This window comes from Nerophis ophidion, linkage group LG02, assembly GCF_033978795.1.
Source record: "Nerophis ophidion isolate RoL-2023_Sa linkage group LG02, RoL_Noph_v1.0, whole genome shotgun sequence".
NCBI classification, from domain to species: domain Eukaryota; kingdom Metazoa; phylum Chordata; class Actinopteri; order Syngnathiformes; family Syngnathidae; genus Nerophis; species Nerophis ophidion.
Window position 1 is genome coordinate 84,951,984 of NC_084612.1, and position 22,609 is coordinate 84,974,592.

Below are 22,609 nucleotides of genomic sequence, written 5' to 3' on the forward strand. Positions count from 1 at the left end.
CGTTTGTGTTGTGTTACTGTGAGGATGTTCTCCCGAAATGTTTTTGTCAATCTTGTTTGGTGTGGCTTCACAGCGTGGCGCATATTAGAGTGTTAAAGTTGTTTATATCACAACCATCAGTGTACTCTGTATCACCCAGAGTATGCCTTACAATCTTGTACGTGCGATTGCGGAAACTGCACACAAGTGAAGTGAAGTGAATTATATTTATATAGTGCTTTTCTCAAGTGACTCAAAGCGCCTTACATAGTGAAACCCAATATCTAAGTTACATTCAAACTAGTGTGGGTGGCACTGGGAGCAGGTGGGTAAAGTGTCTTGCCCAAGGACACAACGACAGTAACTAGGATGGCACAAGCGGGAATCGAACCTGCAACCCTCAAGTTGCTAGCACGGCCACTCTACCAACCGAGCTATGTCGCCTCCAACACAACATGTTGCCGGACTAACAATCGGTTTGTACATGTTGTTGAAGGAGTCTAAGGCAATGGCTTCCCAGCACGCCCATGTTCTTGTCATCAGGATGAACGCCATTGCGAGAACGTTAGCGTCTCCCATTGTCTTCGTTACTCCGTGAAACGGGTTTAAATAGCTCTGTGAGTGGTAAAGGTGGCCGAACTCTGATGTACTTCGGCGGGCGGTTGCGGTTCTGATAAAATGTTAATTCGGGTGGATGACGACTTTGGTGATGCGGTTGCGGATGATATAATTGCCTATCTGCGCATCTCTAGTACGTATGTATGGATATATGTAAGTATTTATACATCCCACAGTGGTTGGGAATCACTAGCTACAATTTTAACATGAAATAATTTCTGGACGACGTCATTTTTAATTGCCAATTAAAGACAAGTATTGTTAAATATGTTTGCTAATATAATTGTACACGCGTGCACTCGGGTTCGATTCCCGGCCTGGCTTGTGCCTGAATGGACATCCGAAGCATCCCTGCTGTGGTGACACATGACAGGAAAACGACAAAAGTGTCATTTACTTTGAAATACTTAAAATCTTTTATTCAGTGCCATCCTTTCATAACATTCAGACTATTTTATGTTGAATGTTTCATCTTGTAATCACCTCAGTAGAAATGGTCTGTTCCAGAGTCAAACTGTACCCGTCACACCTAAAAACCTGTTTCATACGTCCCTCAGTATTTGGAGTTCTGCGACCACGTCCTGGTTCTGGACAACGGGACGGTCCTGGAGTCCGGGAAGCATCCGAACCTGATGAAGGCCAAGGGACGCTACGCTCAGCTCATCAGCGGCTACCAGGCGGACCAGTCCAAGGTCAGATTGGGCTTCCTCCTCACTTTCACTCATTCATAGTACATACCCACTGGACACTTCATTAGGTACACCTGTTCCGGGCTCAAAGTATTAGGAACGGGTGTCAAACATGAGAAAACAGCATTTTTTTACTCTCTCATCACACTTGTGTCTTCTTTTTCTCTCAGACAGAAGGGGAGGAAGCTCCGCCCCCAAACGCCGCACACGAGACAGTGGAGGCGGAGCTGAGGGATCGCTCCAACAGCGGCATCGTCAACCAAGGTCAGCAAACACCTGGGAATCAATCTATAATCTATCATCTATATCAGGGGTGTCCAAACTTTTTCTGCTGAAAAATGAAAACATGCGGCGGCCATTTTGATATTTTTCATTTTCCAAAACAATACAATATCTATTTTTACCTTTAGGACTTCCTCAGCATTTGTGAAGTGTCAGTTATAAAAATGTTTACAATATGTCATAAATGAATCTCTCATTTAACTTCAGGTCTGTTGGTATAAAGTTGTTGTTTTTCGATATTTTATTCCTCTCAATACCAACTTTAGTATGCAATATTTCAAAGTAATATTTGATGTCAAGCCATTAAATATGTCAATAATTCATAACATTGATTTTGATTCATTATTATTTGTTTCAGCGATGACAGATTTTTTTGTAATCCCTCTAAAATGTTCAGGGATCCAAAAGGGCCCACCCAAAAAAGTGTTGAAAATAAACCATGCTTCTTGTTTTTTTTAACTTTCAACACATACAGTGGGGCCAAAAAGTATTTAGTCAGCCAGCGATTGTGCAAGTTCTCCCACTTCAAATGATGACAGAGGTCTGTCATTTTCATCATAGGTACACTTCAACTGGGAGAGACAGAATGTGAAAAAAAAAATCCAGGAATTCACATTGTAGGAATTTGAAATAATTTATTTGTAAATTACGTTGAAAAACAAGTATTTGGTCAACCATTCAAAGGTTTTGGCTCCAAATCTCAGGATACATGGCCCCATTCATTCTTTCCTTAACACGGATCAATCGTCCTGTCCCCTTAGCAGAAAAACAGCCCCAAAGCATGATGTTTCCACCCCCATGCTTCACAGTAGGTATGGTGTTCTTGGGATGCAACTCAGTATTCTTCTTCCTCCAAACACCACCAGTTGAGTTTATACCAAAAAGTTCTATTTTGGTTTCATCTGACCACATGAAATTCTCCCAATCCTCTGCTGTATCATCCATGTATCCTTTTTGGTATCAACTCAACTCCTCGTGTTTGGAGGAAGAAGAATACTGAGTTGCATCCCAAGAACACCATACCTACTGTGAAGCATGGGGGTGGAAACATCATAAATTTTTATTATTTTGTGTATACGTTCATTTTATACCCTTTTTGTTAAATAAACTTTGTTTTTCATTTGGCAAACACACAAGATATGCAATATTTTTCCCTAAAACATATTTCAAAGTGTAATATTTAACGTGAAGTAATTGGAGCCTTGAATAGATCAATAATTCATAACATCGATTTTGATTCATTATTATTTTTTGAGCAATGACAGTTAAATAAAAAAAACATTTTTAGAGTCAACATTGCAACTTTGTCTCGTTTAATTACTTTTACCCCACTTTTTTATGTTCTTTGTCTTTTTTTTAAGAAAAAAAATGAGCTTTGTGCCCCAAATGGCCCCCAGGGGCCGCACTTTGGACACCCCTGCTCTGTGTGATGAATGTGATCCTTTCCTGTAGAATAACCACAAACATGTCTGCCCTTCCTCACAGCCTTTGACATGGCGGATGAAGACGTGGCGGGACTTGATACCAACACTAAATGTCAGTCCTGACTCCTCCCTCTACTTTCACTTTACTTCCTGGGTCACATGACCACCTTGTCTCCTCCCTGGGTCACATGACCACCTTGTCTCCTCCCTGGGTCACATGACCACCTTGTCTCCTCCATGGGTCACATGACCACCTTGTCTCCTCCCTGAGTCACATGACCACCTTGTCTCCTCCCTGGGTCACATGACCACCTTGTCTCCTCCCTGGGTCACATGACCACATTGTCTCCTCCCTGGGTCACATGACCACATTGTCTCCTCCCTGGGTCACATGACCACCTTGTCTCCTCCCTGGGTCACATGACCACCTTGTCTCCTCCCTGGGTCACGTGACCACCTTGTCTCCTCCCTGGGTCACATGACCACCTTGTCTCCTCCCTGGGTCACGTGACCACCTTGTCTCCTCCCTGGGTCACATGACCACCTTGTCTCCTCCCTGGGTCACATGACCACCTTGTCTCCTCCCTGGGTCACGTGACCACCTTGTCTCCTCCCTGGGTCACATGACCACCTTGTCTCCTCCCTGGGTCACATGACCACATTGTCTCCTCCCTGGGTCACATGACCACCTCGTCTCCTCCCTGGGTCACATGACCACCTTGTCTCCTCCCTGGGTCACATGACCACCTTGTCTCCTCCCTGGGTCACATGACCTCCTTGTCTCCTCCCTGGGTCACATGACCACCTTGTCTCCTCCCTGGGTCACATGACCACCTTGTCTCCTCCCTGGGTCACATGACCACCTTGTCTCCTCCCTGGGTCACGTGACCACCTTGTCTCCTCCCTGGGTCACGTGACCACCTTGTCTCCTCCCTGGGTCACATACCACCTTGTCTCCTCCCTGGGTCACATGACCACCTTGTCTCCTCCCTGGGTCACATGACCACCTTGTCTCCTCCCTGGGTCACATGACCACCTTGTCTCCTCCCTGGGTCACATGACCACCTTGTCTCCTCCCTGGGTCACATGACCACCTTGTCTCCTCCCTGGGTCACATGACCACCTTGTCTCCTCCCTGGGTCACATGACCACCTTGTCTCCTCCCTGGGTCACATGACCACCTCGTCTCCTCCCTGGGTCACATGACCACCTCGTCTCCTCCCTGGGTCACATGACCACCTCGTCTCCTCCCTGGGTCACGTGACCACCTTGTCTCTTCCCTGGGTCACATGACCACCTTGTCTCCTCCCTGGGTCACGTGACCACCTTGTCTCTTCCCTGGGTCACATGACCACCTTGTCTCCTTCCTGGGTCACATGACCACCTTGTCTCCTCCCTGGGTCACATGACCACCTTGTCTCCTCCCTGGGTCACATGACCACCTTGTCTCCTCCCTGGGTCACATGACCACCTTGTCTCCTCCCTGGGTCACATGACCTCCTTGTCTCCTCCCTGGGTCACATGACCTCCTTGTCTCCTCCCTGGGTCACATGACCTCCTTGTCTCCTCCCTGGGTCACATGACCACCTTGTCTCCTCCCTGGGTCACATGACCACCTTGTCTCCTCCCTGGGTCACATGACCACCTTGTCTCCTTCCTGGGTCACATGACCACCTTGTCTCCTCCCTGGGTCACATGACCACCTTGTCTCCTCCCTGGGTCACATGACCACCTTGTCTCCTCCCTGGGTCACATGACCACCTTGTCTCCTCCCTGGGTCACATGACCTCCTTGTCTCCTCCCTGGGTCACATGACCTCCTTGTCTCCTCCCTGGGTCACATGACCTCCTTGTCTCCTCCCTGGGTCACATGACCACCTTGTCTCCTCCCTGGGTCACATGACCACCTTGTCTCCTCCCTGGGTCACATGACCACCTTGTCTCCTCCCTGGGTCACATGACCACCTTGTCTCCACTGCAGCTGAGGATGCTGACCAGCTGGTCTGTCAGGAGACCTCCTCAGAAGGGACCATCTCCTGGAGAACATACCGCAGTTACTGCAAGGCGGCGGGGGGTAAGAGACACACACACACACACACACACACACACACACACTTACACACACAAGATGTCTGCTGTCCATTTGTGCAGGTTACATCATCACTTTTCTCACCTTCCTGAACGTGGTTCTAATGATCGGGTCTACAGCCTTCTGCAACTGGTGGCTCAGTTACTGGCTGGGCCAAGGGGACGGGGTGAGAGGACACACACACACACACACGCACACACACACAAACACACTTGTATTTGTTACCTTCCTGAGACCTGAGAAAAATGCCTCCCTCTTTAGGAGCAGCCTTTCTGGATATATAAAGAAGTGTATTTACAACATGAATAATATATACATACTATGCAAATATAAAAAAGTTTGTTCACAAGAAAAACTTGGAATTTTTGCAGTATTTTAATAAATGTCGTCATTGTACTCAATGCAAGTCAAAATTTTACAAGAAAAACTGAACATTTGTGCAATGTTATGATAAAAGTTGGACTTTCACTCAATAACAGTCGCAATTTTACAAGAAAAGCTTAAAATGTTGGCAATTTTATGAAAACAGTCGTAATTTTACTCGACAAAAGTCACAATTTTATAAGAAAACTTTGAAAATGTTGGCAACAATAATAATGGGAAATTTTATGTGACGTTGGAAGTGCATTGGGGTGCGTGTGGTGTCCCCCCAGGATGCACCAGGACCAAGACAGGCAGGAATTGCAGGAAGGAGCTTGTTTTAATACAAAAAGTCAAATAAAACTGATACAAAAGGCAAACAAAAAGCATGCCGAACGCACGGGGAGCTAGGCTAACACTTAGCATTGAGTCAAAGTCCAAAAATGATGTGCCGAGCGCACGCGGAGCTAAGGCGTAACTTAGCACAAGTATTTACATAGAACAGGGGTCGGGAACCTTTTTGGCTGAGAGAGCCAAAAAGCCAAATATTTTTTTTAAAAATTCCGTAAGAGCCGTATAATTTTTTTTTAACACTGAACACAACTAAACGCATGCATTTTAAAGTTAAACCAACATTTCTAGAGTATAATAGGTCTCTTATTCTTTGTAATAACATTGTTATTCTGAAGCTAACTGTGGAGGGGGCGTGGTCTGCGGGCCGGCAGTGAACTGTGGTGTGCCAGGACCGGCCTCTAAATCAGTGACAGGTGCGTGGACGGCCCACCTGGGCCTTGTTATCTAATCACCTGTCGCTCTGTTATAAGCAGCAGCCAGTAAGAGAGACGGGGTTGGGGCTGGAGCCAGAGCGCGAGCGAAAACAAAAGAGAAAAATACAAGTGCTGGAAAGCAACTGAGGGACTTATTGAAAAATAAAACAATATTGTAAGCCTAAAACAGGCTCTCATGTCGGTGCTTGGTGGTCTGAAGAACCCCCAGGAGGGCAAGCCCCACACTAACCAATAATAAATAAATAACTTCTTACCATTAACGCAACTTCTTGAACAGGTGCGGTAGAAACAGATGGATGGATTAAAAATGCATGAGAATGTTTTATATTTTGAACATTATTTTTAACACTGTGATTACAAGTGGAATTATTCTTTACTTATCATGTTAAGCAACGTCAGCTCAGATTTATCCGAGAGCCAGATGCAGTCATCAAAAGAGCCACATCTGGCTCCCGAGCCATAGGTTCCCTACCCCTGAAATAGAAGATAAACCAACATGATTGTTGCATGGCGCAAACAACGAACCAAGAACAAACTCAGGTCGAAGGCAGGCTTAAATACTAAAGTAACAATCAAAACACAGGTGTGTGACCAGAGCAGAGCAGGTGTAACACATAAGAAACCATGGTAACCAAACAAACAAGGAAGTGCACAAACTAAGGATCGGACGAGTCCAAAAATAATCAGAAAACACACAAAAAGGACTCAAGAACCAGAAAAAAATATCAATATTGTGATTAAAGTCATTATTTTATATGACAAATGTCTCCATATTGCAATAAAAAGTAATACTTTTCCATAAAGTAATAATTTAAGGAGAAAATACTGCAATATTACATGAAGCGGGGGATCTTCTAGTAGATCAGGGCTCAAACCTTTCCTGGGCTGTGCTTTGCAGTCAGACAACAAGACCACATCAGACCGGGGAGACATCTCCAAGAACCCGGACCTGCACTTCTACCAGCTGGTCTACGGCATGATGGTGGTCGTCATGGTGACGCTGGCCCTCGTCAAGTGCTTCTTCTACACACACGTCACCTTGAAGGCCGCCTGCTGGTTCCACGACACCATGTTGAAGAAGGTACTGTCGGGACTCCGCCCACATCCCCTAGTTCTAAGACCTTCTAGAATTATGAGAGCTGATTGGCCATTCGTCCCACAAAAGGAGGAAGTACAAACAATAACGATACCTGCGAAAATGGTCGCCCGCCTCTCATGCTTTTGTCCGTCTTGCCTGGCTAGGCTCGAAACTGAAAGTTAACTTGGCCTCTGTGTGCATTCTTCTCCACTCTCTCCCGCATTCGGTACTTCACCACGCCATTCAAACCGGAGAAAATAACACCATATTATTGGGACTACAGAGCGCAATGCCTTATAAGCCCCGCCCACTAATTGAATATATTGTTTTCCCATACATTAGCCGTGCCGGACTTTAAATCGCAGATATATAGGTTGTGAAATGAGTTATATACACATAAATGTACTATAAATATGTATTTACATACCTTAATTGTTTACAAAGGGTGTCTAACAAGGCAGTAAAACGGTCGATCAAACAAAACAGGAGTCACGAGGTTGTGAAATGAGTCATTTACACAGAAATATTCTTCAAATATTTATTTACATATATTAATTGTTTCCAAACGGAGTCTGAAACAAGGCCGATCAAACAAAACAGAAGTCATGAGGTTGTGAAATGAGTTATACACACATAAATGTACTGTAAATATTTATTTACATACCTTAATTGTTTCCAAAGGGTGTCTAACAAGGCAGTAAAACGGACGATCAAACAAAACAGAAGTCATGAGGTTGTGAAATGAGTTATACACACATAAATGTACTGTAAATATTTATTTACATACCTTAATTGTTTCCAAAGGGTGTCTAACAAGGCAGTAAAACGGACGATCAAACAAAACAGAAGTCATGAGGTTGTGAAATGAGTTATACACACATAAATGTACTGTAAATATTTATTTACATACCTTAATTGTTTCCAAAAGGTGTCTAACAAGGCAGTAAAACGGACGATCAAACAAAACAGAAGTGATGAGGTTGTGAAATGAGTCATTTACACAGAAATGTATTGTAAATATTTATTTACATATCTCAATTGTTTCTAAAGGGTGTCTAACAAGGCAGTAAAACGGCTGATCAAACAAAACAGAAGTCATGAGGTTCTGAAATTACTTATTTACACAGAAATGTACTGTAAATATTACTGTAAAATATTACTGTAAAAATGTTCAGAAGTCATGAGGTTGTGAAATGAGTTATTTGCACAGAAATGTTCTGCAATGTTTTATTTACATATTTTAATTATTTCCAAATGGAGTCAGTAAAAAGGCAGTAAAACGGCCGATCAAACAAAACAGAAGTCATGAGGTTGTTAAATGAGTTATTTGCACAGAAATGTTCTGCAAATATTTATTTACATATCTTAATTGTTTCCAAACGGAGTCAGTAACAAGGCAGTAAAACGGTCGCTCAAACAAAACAGAAGTGATGAGGTTGTGAAATGTACTGTAAATATTTATTTACATATCTCAATTGTTTCTAAAGGGTGTCTAACAAAGCAGTAAAACGGCTGATCAAACAAAACAGAAGTCATGAGGTTCTGAAATTACTTATTTACACAGAAATGTACTGTAAATATTACTGTAAAATATTACTGTAAAAATGTTCAGAAGTCATGAGGTTGTGAAATGAGTTATTTGCACAGAAATGTTCTGCAATGTTTTATTTACATATTTCAATTATTTCCAAATGGAGTCAGTAACAAGGCAGTAAAACGGCCGATCAAACAAAACAGAAGTCATGAGGTTGTTAAATGAGTTATTTGCAGAGAAATGTTCTGCAAATATTTATTTACATATCTTAATTGTTTCCAAATGGAGTCAGTAACAAGGCAGTAAAACGGCCGATCAAACAAAACAGAAGTCATGAGGTTGTGAAATGAGTCATTTACACAGAAATGTACTATGAATATTTATTTACATATCTCAATTGTTTCTAAAGGGTGTCTAACAAGGCAGTAAAACGGCTGATCAAACAAAACAGAAGTCATGAGGTTGTGAAATTAGTTATTTACACAGTAATGTACTGTAAAATATTACTGTAAAAATGTTCAAAAGTCATGAGGTTGTGAAATGAGTTATTTGCACAGAAATGTTCTGCAAATATTTATTTACATATCTTAATTGTTTCCAAACTGAGTCAGTAACAAGGCAGTAAAACGACCGATCAAACAAAACAGAAGTCATGAGGTTGTGAAATGAGTTATGTGCACAGAAATGTTCTGCAAATATTTATTTACATATCTTAATTGTTTCCAAACTGAGTCAGTAACAAGGCAGTAAAACGACCGATCAAACAAAACAAGTGATGAGGTTCTGAAATTACTTATTTACACAGAAATGTACTGTAAATATTACTGTAAAAATGTTCAGAAGTCATGAGGTTGTGAAATGAGTTATTTGCACAGAAATGTTCTGCAATGTTTTATTTACATATTTTAATTATTTCCAAATGGAGTCAGTAACAAGGCAGTAAAACGGCCGATCAAACAAAACAGAAGTCATGAGGTTGTTAAATGAGTTATTTGCACAGAAATGTTCTGCAAATATTTATTTACATATCTTAATTGTTTCCAAACGGAGTCAGTAACAAGGCAGTAAAACGGTCGCTCAAACAAAACAGAAGTCATGAGGTTGTGAAATTAGTTATTTACACAGAAATGTTCTTCAAATATTTATTTACATATCTTAATTGTTTCCAAACGGAGTCAGTAACAAGGCAGTAAAACGGCCGATCAAACAAAACAGAAGTCATGAGGTTGTGAAATGAGTCATTTACACAGAAATGTACTATAAATATTTATTTACATATCTCAATTGTTTCTAAAGGGTGTCTAACAAGGCAGTAAAACGGCTGATCAAACAAAACAGAAGTCATGAGGTTGTGAAATTAGTTATTTACACAGTAATGTACTGTAAAATATTACTGTAAAAATGTTCAAAAGTCATGAGGTTGTGAAATGAGTTATTTGCACAGAAATGTTCTGCAAATATTTATTTACTTATCTTAATTGTTTCCAAACTGAGTCAGTAACAAGGCAGTAAAACGACCGATCAAACAAAACAGAAGTCATGAGGTTGTGAAATGAGTCATTTACACAGAAATGTTCTGCAAATATTTACCTACATTACCTTAATAGTTTTCAAAGGGTGTCTGTAACAAGGCAGTAAAACGGACTATCAAACAAAACAGAAGTGATGAGGTTGTGAAATGAGTCATTTACACAAAAATGTTCTGTAAATATTTACTTACATTACCTTAATTGTTTTCAAAGGGTGTCTGTAACAAGGCAGTAAAATAGCCGATCAGGCAAAACAGAAGTCATGGTCATGGATCCACTAGCTTGTGCAAGCTAGTTCTCCAACCAGCTAAACAAACTAAATAACTCCACGGTGACGTTTTGGTGGATTTACTGAGGAATTTGTGAAACTGAAACAATGCAAAAAGAACGCCGGTGTGAAGTAATAGTACTAACTCAGACACACGTGTTAGCATCTTCGCTAATATACAATAGCATGTTCAAATATGCATGAAAAGACTCCTACCTACGTCACACATAGGACGCTTTAGTAAGTAAGAAATGTTTTAGTTATATTGTAAAACTTACAAACGTGGCTTGAAGTGATGAATGGAGAATCCATAGGAGTAGAAACGCTATGGACGGCTACAAGAGGGAATGGCACTAAATGGAGCGAACTCGTCCAGAAGATGGCGCCACAGCACAGTCAATAACACACCTTTTCAGTGTCTTTGCTTGTTGTTGTCGTTTTTTTAAACTATTAGCGTCATAGCAAATTAGCCGCACCGTTTTATAAGCCGCAGAGTGTAAAGCGTAGGAAAAAAGTATCAGTTTACGTCATGTAGTTCTCGACAATGTTCCCCTGACAGCACCAAGGTGTCGCGCTAACTCCGACTCCTCCTACTTTCCAGATCATGGCCAGCCCCATGAGCTTCTTCGACACCACGCCCACGGGACGCGTCCTCAACCGCTTCTCCAAGGACCAGGACGAGGTGGACAGCGTGCTGCCGCTCCACATGGACCCCTTCCTGCAGTTCGCCCTGCTGGTGGCCTTCACCGTGGTCATCATCTCCACCGTCTTCCCCGCCATGCTGCTCGCCGTGGTCGTCACGGGCGTCCTGTTCGCCCTCATGCTCTTGTCAGTCGCCGCCTCGCCCGCCGCCGTGCCCGCGCGGGGGGAAACGCTCTGACATGTCCCCGCCGCTCCTGCAGCGTCTCCCAGAGGAGCATTCGCCAGATGAAGAAGATGGAGAACGTCAGCCGCTCGCCGTGCATCTCCCTCACCACCTCCACCCTGCAGGGCCTCAGCACCATCCACGCCTTCGACATGAGGGACAAGCACATCCAGCTGTAAGAAAACACACACCACAGACCGGGAAGGAGTTCTCTCTAACATTTCTCCAAGCAGCCAGGGGAAACAGTCCAGATTAGAAGGTTTGCCCGGTCCTCACATTCATCGTACTTCGCCATGCGGAGCCGAAGGCGTTTCCGAGATGTTGTCCAGTTTGCGATTTAGTCCAATTTAGCTCTGCATCCTCTACTCATTGGTGGCAGCTTCAGGGTACCTTGAACGCCTCTTCCAAATTGTCGATAGCGTCCACTTAGGTTGCCTTGACGGAGATCGAAACTGAAAGTTAACTTGACAGCGTGCTCCACGCTTGCAGTTTGCACAGGTGAAGTAAGAGTGATGATGTCATGGCGTGCAGGTGAAGTAAGAGTGATGATGTCATGGCGTGCAGGTGAAGTAAAGAGTGATGATGTCATGGTGTGCAGGTGAAGTAAGAGTGATGATGTCATGGTGTGCAGGTGAAGTAAGAGTGATGATGTCATGGTGTGCAGGTGAAATAAGAGTGATGATGTCATGGTGTGCAGGTGAAGTAAGAGTGATGATGTCATGGTGTGCAGGTGAAGTAAAGAGTGATGATGTCATGGCGTGCAGGTGAAGTAAGAGTGATGATGTCATGGTGTGCAGGTGAAGTAAAGAGTGATGATGTCATGGTGTGCAGGTGAAGTAAAGATATGGTGTGCAGGTGAAGTAAAGAGTGATGATGTCATGGCGTGCAGGTGAAGTAAGAGTGATGATGTCATGGTGTGCAGGTGAAGTAAAGATATGGTGTGCAGGTGATGTAAGAGTGATGATGTCATGGTGTGCAGGTGAAGTAAAGAGTGATGATGTCATGGTGTGCAGGTGAAGTAAGAGTGATGATGTCATGGTGTGCAGGTGAAGTAAAGAGTGATGATGTCATGGTGTGCAGGTGAAGTAAAGAGTGATGATGTCATGGTGTGCAGGTGAAGTAAAGAGTGATGATGTCATGGTGAGCAGGTGAAGTAAAGAGTGATGATGTCATGGTGTGCAGGTGAAGTAAAGAGTGATGATGTCATGGCGTGCAGGTGAAGTAAAGAGTGATGATGTCATGGTGTGCAGGTGAAGTAAAGAGTGATGATGTCATGGTGTGGAGGTGAAGTAGGAGTGATGATGTCATGGTGTGCAGGTGAAGTAAAGAGTGATGATGTCATGGTGTGCAGGTGAAGTAAAGAGTGATGATGTCATGGTGTGCAGGTGAAGTAAAGAGTGATGATGTCATGGTGTGCAGGTGAAGTAAGAGTGATGATGTCATGGCGTGCAGGTGAAGTAAAGAGTGATGATGTCATGGTGTGCAGGTGAAGTAAAGAGTGATGATGTCATGGTGTGCAGGTGAAGTAAGAGTGATGATGTCATGGTGTGCAGGTGAAGTAAAGAGTGATGATGTCATGGTGTGCAGGTGAAGTAAGAGTGATGATGTCATGGTGTGCAGGTGAAGTAAAGAGTGATGATGTCATGGTGTGCAGGTGAAGTAAGGATGATTATGTCATGGTGTGCAGGTGAAGTAAAGAGTGATGATGTCATGGTGTGCAGGTGAAGTAAAGAGTGATGATGTCATGGTGTGCAGGTGAAGTAAGGATGATTATGTCATGGTGTGCAGGTGAAGTAAAGATATGGTGTGCAGGTGATGTAAGAGTGATGATGTCATGGTGTGCAGGTGAAGTAAAGAGTGATGATGTCATGGTGTGCAGGTGAAGTAAGAGTGATGATGTCATGGTGTGCAGGTGAAGTAAAGAGTGATGATGTCATGGTGTGCAGGTGAAGTAAGAGTGATGATGTCATGGTGTGGAGGTGAAGTAGGAGTGATGATGTCATGGTGTGCAGGTGAAGTAAGAGTGATGATGTCATGGTGTGCAGGTGAAGTAAAGAGTGATGATGTCATGGTGTGCAGGTGAAGTAAAGACTGATGATGTCATGGTGAGCAGGTGAAGTAAAGAGTGATGATGTCATGGTGTGCAGGTGAAGTAAAGAGTGATGATGTCATGGCGTGCAGGTGAAGTAAAGAGTGATGATGTCATGGTGTGCAGGTGAAGTAAAGAGTGATGATGTCATGGTGTGGAGGTGAAGTAGGAGTGATGATGTCATGGTGTGCAGGTGAAGTAACAGTGATGATGTCATGGTGTGCAGGTGAAGTAAAGAGTGATGATGTCATGGTGTGCAGGTGAAGTAAGAGTGATGATGTCATGGCGTGCAGGTGAAGTAAAGAGTGATGATGTCATGGTGTGCAGGTGAAGTAAAGAGTGATGATGTCATGGTGTGCAGGTGAAGTAAGAGTGATGATGTCATGGTGTGGAGGTGAAGTAGGAGTGATGATGTCATGGTGTGCAGGTGAAGTAAGAGTGATGATGTCATGGTGTGCAGGTGAAGTAAAGAGTGATGATGTCATGGTGTGCAGGTGAAGTAAAGACTGATGATGTCATGGTGTGCAGGTGAAGTAAAGACTGATGATGTCATGGTGATGTAAAAGTGATGATGTCATGTTGTTTGAATGAGTCCACAAAGAAGAAGAAGAAGAAGAAGGTGTATTGCTGCTGCTGCTGCTGATGATGATGATTTCATGAGAAGATTTGTCTCCTTGCTTCCTTCCGGGTGTTGCAGCTTCAAGTCCCTGAACGACATCAACTCCAACCACTTCCTGCTCTTCATCTCGGGGACACGCTGGCTGGCCTTCAGGCTGGACGTCATGGCGGCCTCCCTCACCCTGCTGGTCTCGCTCTTCGCCGTCCTCAGCAGCAACGAGCACATCAGTCCCGCCTTGAAGGGGCTGGCCCTGTCCTACACCATCCAGGTAGGGGGAGGGGCTCCCTGCTGTGTTTGCAGCTGACTGGCAGCTGGTGTGTTTGCAGCTGACGGGCATGCTGCAGTTTGTGGTGAGGCAGGCCACGGAGGTGGAGGCCAGGTTCAACTCTGTGGAGCGTCTGCAGGAGTACATCACGGTCAGGACGGGGGGGGGGGGACCTCCCGCTGGTGGATCTCAGGGTCTGAGCAGGCTGGTGTGTGCAGGGTTGTACGTCCGAGGCCCCCAGACACCTCCGGGACTCTGAGGTCCCGGGGGACTGGCCCAAGAACGGGGCCATCTCCTTCCAGGACTACCAGATGAGGTACCGGCACAACACGCCCGTCGTCCTCCACGGCCTGGACTTCCTGGTGCGGGCCGGAGAGAAGCTGGGCATCGTGGGAAGGACGGGTTCTGGTGAGGTCCGAGACCGCGGCGTCCCCGGGAAGCTCCGACATGTCCTCCGTGCTTCTTGCTGCAGGGAAGTCCTCCTTAGGCGTGTCCCTGTTCAGGCTGGTGGAGCCGGCAGCGGGACGCATCCTGATCGACGGCGTGGACATCTCCCACCTGGGCCTGCAGGACCTGCGCAGCAAACTGTCCATCATCCCTCAGGACCCGGTGCTCTTCATCGGCACCGTCAGGTCAGCTGCGACCGACATCTTGCTTCGTGAGCGCCGGCTGACCGCCCGTGTGCGCCCGCAGGTACAACCTGGACCCCTTCGGCACGCGCAGCGACCAGGACCTGTGGACGGCCCTGGAGAGGACCTACATGAAGGACATGGTGAGTGGCGGCCGCGTCACAGGGACCGTCCTGATTGGACGCTGAGAAATAACAGGTTGCAGAACCTCTTCGACAAGAAAGGAAACACATTCAAGAAGAAAAGGTGTCATCTAATCAAATGCGAACCATTAGAAATGGATTTAAAAAAATACATTAACAAACACATTTTTTTTTTACATTTTAAATGTACTAATTAATTCACAAAATTATGATCATAAATTAAAATAATAGATAAATTATAGTTAAACGTAAAAAAATCTAAAATTTTTATTACAATTTAAAAAATAAAAACATCAATAAAATAAAGATAAATAAAACAATAATAAATAGAGATATAAAGAAATGAAATACATAACAATACCAACACAAAAATAAATAAATATGATTACAAAAATAAAGCATTTTCTGAGTCAAACAAATAAAATACAATCAAAAATTACTCAAAAAACATTTTTTTACTTTTTAATGTACTAATTAATTAGTTCAGAAAATTATAATAATAAATAAATTATAGAGTTGAACATAAAAAAATAAGTTTTTATTAAAATTTAAAAAATAAATACATAAATAGAATAAAAATGAATAAAACAATAATAAATAGAGATGCATAGAAAACAGATACATAACAATATAATCACAAAAATAAATAAATATGCTTACAAAAATAAAGTATTTCGTAAGTCAAACAAATAAAATACAAATGAATTGAATTGAATTATATTTATATAGCGCTTTTCTCGAGTGACTCAAAGCGCTTTACATAGTGAAACCCAATATCTAAGTTACATTTAAACCAGTGTGGGTGGCACGGGGAGCAGGTGAGTAAAGTGTCTTGCCCAAGGACACAACGGCAGTGACTAGGATGATGGAAGCGGGAATCGAACCTGTAACCCTCAAGTTGCTGGCACGGCCGCTCTACCAACCGAGCTATACCGCCCCAATGAATTATAAAAAACATTACCAAATACATTTTTAATTACAATTCAAAAATTTACTAATTATTCAAATCAGAAAATTGCAATAAATTAAAGTAACAAATGAATTGAAATATTTTGTTAAACATATTAATGGGTGACCGGTGTGGTTACAAAACCAGAAGCTCCTTAATGAGTAAAAAATAAAATTAAAAAGGCATAAAAAAAAAAAACATTAAAAAAATATTTTTGGAATGAAAATACAAAAATGCATTAATTAATTTTAAATATAAAACAATAAACTAAAATAATAAATAAAAACATGATATAATATATAATTAAAACATAAACAATTTATGAAATAATTATTTAATAAATAAGAAATTATATATATATATATATATATATATATATATATAAATTTAAATAAATGAAACAATAATTAATTGAGAAATAAAGAAAATAAATACATGAAAATTAAAATAAGTAGATACAATTACATAAAAAGGAGCTCCTTAGTGAATACTAGCTTGCTTCCTTAAAAATGTCATTTTACATTTAAAAGACTTCCTACATAAAATGTATTTTATCCTGCACCACAAGCAGCTAATGCAACAAAATGTTGTTCTTGTCTGTACAATAAAGTTCAGATAAGATTTGCGCTACTTTGTGGGCAGGTCTTATTTACGTGCCTCCACTTTGACAGCGTATTATCCCCGTCATCTTTGTTGTAGTTTTTAGTGCTTCCATAGCGAGACTACTGAAAAATAGAAGTCAGAACTGTATGCTACTTTGTACTAGAAATGGCAATGTTAGCCTTGTGACTTGTCCAGGGTGTACCCCGCCTTCCGCCCCAATGCAGCTGAGATAGGCTCCAGCACCCTCCCGTGACCCCGATAAGGAAAAGCGGCAGTGAATGGATGGAACAGTAAATGGATGCATGTGCATGTACGAGCCAGTCTGCCCCACAACAGGAGGATAGAAAAGAAGAACAGGTTTATTGACTACAGCGTCGGACTCCAAAAGCCACGCAAAGTTCTTTTCTTCTGAAGTGTCTGGACAATCACTGGCTTGTTTGCAGGAAGTATAAAAGAAGGCAAGATTATTTTATAAGCATCTCCGCCTCGCCTTCGATTTCTCACTTCTTGCAAACACCAAAGCCAGAAGGAAGGTAAGAGCAGGTAAGACAAGTTGTTGTTCAGTCTGTCTGTGGTTTGTGTGCCCAGATCTCCAGACTGGATGGACAACTGGAGGCCCGGGTCTCTGAGAACGGGGAGAACTTCTCAGTGGGCGAGCGACAGTTGATGTGCATGGCCCGAGCACTGCTGCGCAACTCCAAGGTACCACCGCGCTGGAACTTGGGGATGGTGGACTGACCGTGCTCACGCATGCATGATAGTGGATGGATGGATGATAGTGGATGGATGATAGTGGATGGATGATAGTGGATGGATGATAGTGGATGGATGGATGATAGTGGATGGATGGATGGATGATAGTGGATGGATGGATGAAGGAATGTCATGGATGGATGATAGTGGATGGATGACAGATAATACTGGATGGATGACGGATGATAGTGGATGGATGGATGATAGTGGATGGATGATAGTGGATGGATGATAGTGGATGGATGATAGTGGATAGATGGATGATAGTGGATGGATGATAGTGGATGGATGATAGTGGATGGATGATAGTGGACGGATGGATGATAGTGGATGGATGGATGGATGATAGTGGATGGATGGATGATAGTGGATGGATGGATGGATGATAGTGGATGGATGGATGAAGGAATGTCATGGATGGATGATAGTGGATGGATGACAGATAATACTGGATGGATGACGGATGATAGTGGATGGATGGATGATAGTGGATGGATGATAGTGGATGGATGGATGGATGGATGATAGGATGTCATGGATGGATGATACTGGATGGATGACAGATGATACTGGATGGATGACGGATGATAGTGGATGGATGGATGATAGTGGGTGGATGATAGTGGATGGATACATGGATGGATGGATGATAGATGATAGTGGATGGATGGATGGATGATGGATGATAGTGGATGGATGATAGTGGATGGATGGATGGATGAAGGAATGTCATGGATGGATGATAGTGGATGGATGACAGATAATACTGGATGCATGATAGTGGATGGATGGATGATAGGATGCCATGGATGGATGATACTGGATGGATGACAGATGATACTGGATGGATGACAGATGATAGTGGATGGATGGATGATAGTGGATGGATGATAGTGGATGGATGATAGTGGATGGATGGATGATAGTGGATGGATGATAGTGGATGGATGATAGTGGATGGATGATAGTGGATAGATGGATGATAGTGGATGGATGATAGTGGATGGATGATAGTGGACGGATGGATGATAGTGGATGGATGGATGGATGATAGTGGATGGATGGATGATAGTGGATGGATGGATGGATGATAGTGGATGGATGGATGAAGGAATGTCATGGATGGATGATAGTGGATGGATGACAGATAATACTGGATGCATGATAGTGGATGGATGGATGGATGGATGATAGGATGTCATGGATGGATGATACTGGATGGATGACAGATGATACTGGATGGATGACGGATGATAGTGGATGGATGGATGATAGTGGATGGATGATAGTGGATGGATACATGGATGGATGGATGATAGATGATAGTGGATGGATGGATGGATGATGGATGATAGTGGATGGATGATAGTGGATGGATGATAGTGGATGGATGACAGATAATACTGGATGCATGATAGCGGATGGATGGATGGATGGATGATAGGATGTCATGGATGGATGATACTGGATGGATGACAGATGATACTGGATGGATGACGGATGATAGTGGATGGATGGATGATAGTGGATGGATGATAGTGGATGGATACATGGATGGATGGATGATAGATGATAGTGGATGGATGGATGGATGGATGATGGATGATAGTGGATGGATGATAGTGGATGGATGGATGGATGGATGGATGAAGGAATGTCATGGATGGATGATAGTGGATGGATGACAGATAATACTGGATGCATGATAGTGGATGGATGGATGATAGGATGCCATGGATACTGGATGGATGACAGATGATACTGGATGGATGACAGATGATAGTGGATGGATGGATGATAGTGGATGGATGATAGTGGATGGATACATGGATGGATGGATGATAGATGATAGTGGATGGATGGATGGATGATAGATGATAGTGGATGGATGGATGGATGATAGATGATAGTGGATGGATGGATGGATGATAGATGATAGTGGATGGATGGATGGATGATAGATGATAGTGGATGGATGGATGATAGTGGATGGATGGATGAAGGAATGTCATGGATGGATGATAGTGGATGGATGACAGATAATACTGGATGCATGATAGTGGATGGATGGATGATAGGATGCCATGGATGGATGATACTGGATGGATGACAGATGATACTGGATGGATGACGGATGATAGTGGATGGATGGATGATAGTGGATGGATGATAGTGGATGGATGATAGTGGATGGATACATGGATGGATGGATGATAGATGATAGTGGATGGATGGATGGATGATAGATGATAGTGGATGGATGGATGAAAGAATATCATGGATAGATGATAGTGGATGGATACATGGACGGATGGATGATAGATGATAGTGGATGGATACATGGATGGATGGATGATAGTGGATGGATGACAGATGATAGAATATAATGGATAGATGATAGTGGATGGATACATGGATGGATGGATGATAGATGATAGTGGATGGATACATGGATGGATGACAGATGATAGTGGATGGATGATAGTGGATGGTTGGTTGGATGATAGTGGATGGATGATAGTGGATAGATGATAGTGGATGGATGATAGTGGATGGTTGGTTGGATGATAGTGGATGGATACATGGATGGATGGACGGTAGAATATCATGGATAGATGATAGCGGATGGATGACAGATGATACTGGATGGATGGTTGAATGGATGGATGATAGAATATAATGAATAGATAATAGTGGATGGATGACAGATGATAGTGGATGGATGGATGGTTGAATGGATGGATGAAAGAACATAATGGATAGATGATAGTGGATGGATGACAGATAATACTGGATGCATGATAGTGGATGGATGGATGATAGGATGCCATGGATGGATGATACTGGATGGATGACAGATGATACTGGATGGATGACGGATGATAGTGGATGGATGGATGATAGTGGATGGATGATAGTGGATGGATGATAGTGGATGGATACATGGATGGATGGATGATAGATGATAGTGGATGGATGGATGGATGATAGATGATAGTGGATGGATGGATGAAAGAATATCATGGATAGATGATAGTGGATGGATGATAGTGGATGGTTGGTTGGATGATAGTGGATGGATACATGGATGGATGATAGAATATAATGGATGGATAATAGTGGATGGATGGTTGAATAGATGGATGAAAGAACATAATGGATAGATGATAGTGGATGGATGACAGATGATAGTGGATGGTTGGTTGGATGATAGTGGATGGATACATGGTTGGATGGATGGACGGTAGAATATCATGGATAGATGATAGCGGATGGATGACAGATGATAGTGGATGGATGGTTGAATGGATGGATGAAAGAATATAATGGTTGGATTATAGTGGATGTATAACAGATGATAGTGGATGGATGGTTGAATGGGCGGATGAACAATATAAAATGGTTGATAGTGGATGGATGAAAATGAATGAATGGTTGACAGTGGATGTGTGGCAGATAGATGGACAGACAGATGGATGTATAAATAAATACTTGATGTTGACATCCTGGCCCTGCGATGAGAAGGCGACTTGTCCAGGGTGTACACCGCCTTCCGCCCGATTGTAGCTGAGATAGGTGCCAGCGCCCCCTGCAACCCCAAAAAAGACTAAGCGGTAGAAAATGGCTGGATGGATGTTGACATCCCATCATAGTTGACGTTGGGGCGGTACAGCTTGGTTGGTAGACTTAGCCGTGCCAGCAACTTGAGGGTTCCAGGTTCGATCCTCGCTTTTGCTATCCTAGTCACTACCGTTGTGTCCTTGGGCAAGACACTTGAGCACCTGCTGCCAGTGCCACCTACATATATATATATATATATATATATATATATGTATATATATATATATATATATATATATATATATATATATATATATATATAGAATATGAAATATTGCACTGAACTGCTTTGAAAGAAATATTTCAAAAGGTTTTCTTTCAGTTTCATGTTAGAAGTCCAAGTTGGTTCCCTCCAGTCACCGGGTGACCTTTGACCTCCAGATCATTCTTCTGGACGAGGCGACGGCGTCCATCGACGCCCAGACGGACGCCCTGATCCAGACCACCATCAGAGACGCCTTCAGGGACTGCACTGTGCTCACCATCGCCCACCGCATCAACACCGTCATGCAGGCCCACCGCATCCTGGTCATGGACCACGGCAAGGTGACACACACACACACACACACACACACACACACACACACACACACACACACACACGCTGCAGTACACTGACGCTGCCGCACGTGCTACAGGTGGCAGAGTTGGACAGTCCAGATGTTTTGTCCAAAAGGCCCGACTCCCTCTTCTCTTCACTGCTGGCGGCCGCAAACACTGTCAGCCAGTCACACGCACTTTGACCTGCACCTGCACCTGCACGTGCACCTGCACCTGCACGTGCACCTGCACTGTGACCTGCACGTGCACTTTCACCTGCACCTGCACGTGCACTGTGACCTTCACGTGCACTTTCACCTGCACCTGCATGTGCCCTTTGACCTGCACATGCACTGTGACGTGCACTGCACGCGCACTTTCACCTGCACCTGCATGTGCCCTTTGACCTGCACATGCACGCGCACTTTCACCTGCACCTGCATGTGCCCTTTGACCTGCACATGCACGTGCACTGTGACCTGCACGTGCACTTTCACCTGCACCTGCACGTGCCCTTTGACCTGCACATGCACTGTGACGTGCACTGCACGCGCACTTTCACCTGCACCTGCATGTGCCCTTTGACCTGCACATGCACGTGCACTGTGACCTGCACGTGCACTTTCACCTGCACCTGCACGTGCCCTTTGACCTGCACATGCACTGTGACATGCACTGTGACCTGCACGTGCACTTTCACCTGCACCTGCACCTGCACGTGCACTGTGACCTGCACGTGCACTTTCACCTGCACCTGCATGTGCACTTTCACCTGCACCTGCACTGTGACCTGCACCTGCACCTGCACGTGCACTGTGACCTGCACGTGCACTTTCACCTGCACCTGCATGTGCACTTTGACCTGCACATGCACGTGCACTGTGACCTGCACGTGC

The 22,609-nt window shown here is 43.6% G+C and overlaps 1 protein-coding gene across 1 annotated transcript; it reads left to right on the forward strand.

Annotated features, from left to right (window-relative positions):
• The first annotated feature begins 5,119 nt into the window (after nucleotides 1–5,119).
• On the forward strand, nucleotides 5,120–21,949 carry abcc12 (ATP-binding cassette, sub-family C (CFTR/MRP), member 12). The gene is made up of 12 exons (XM_061875121.1): nucleotides 5,120–5,246; nucleotides 7,127–7,309; nucleotides 11,239–11,465; nucleotides 11,540–11,677; nucleotides 14,289–14,478; nucleotides 14,537–14,626; nucleotides 14,694–14,883; nucleotides 14,948–15,107; nucleotides 15,169–15,247; nucleotides 17,388–17,501; nucleotides 21,555–21,719; nucleotides 21,812–21,949. Exons 1-12 carry the CDS (start codon nucleotides 5,184–5,186, stop codon nucleotides 21,914–21,916), a joined length of 1,704 nt encoding a protein of 567 aa, XP_061731105.1. The 5' UTR covers nucleotides 5,120–5,183; the 3' UTR covers nucleotides 21,917–21,949.
• The last annotated feature ends 660 nt before the right edge of the window (nucleotides 21,950–22,609 follow it).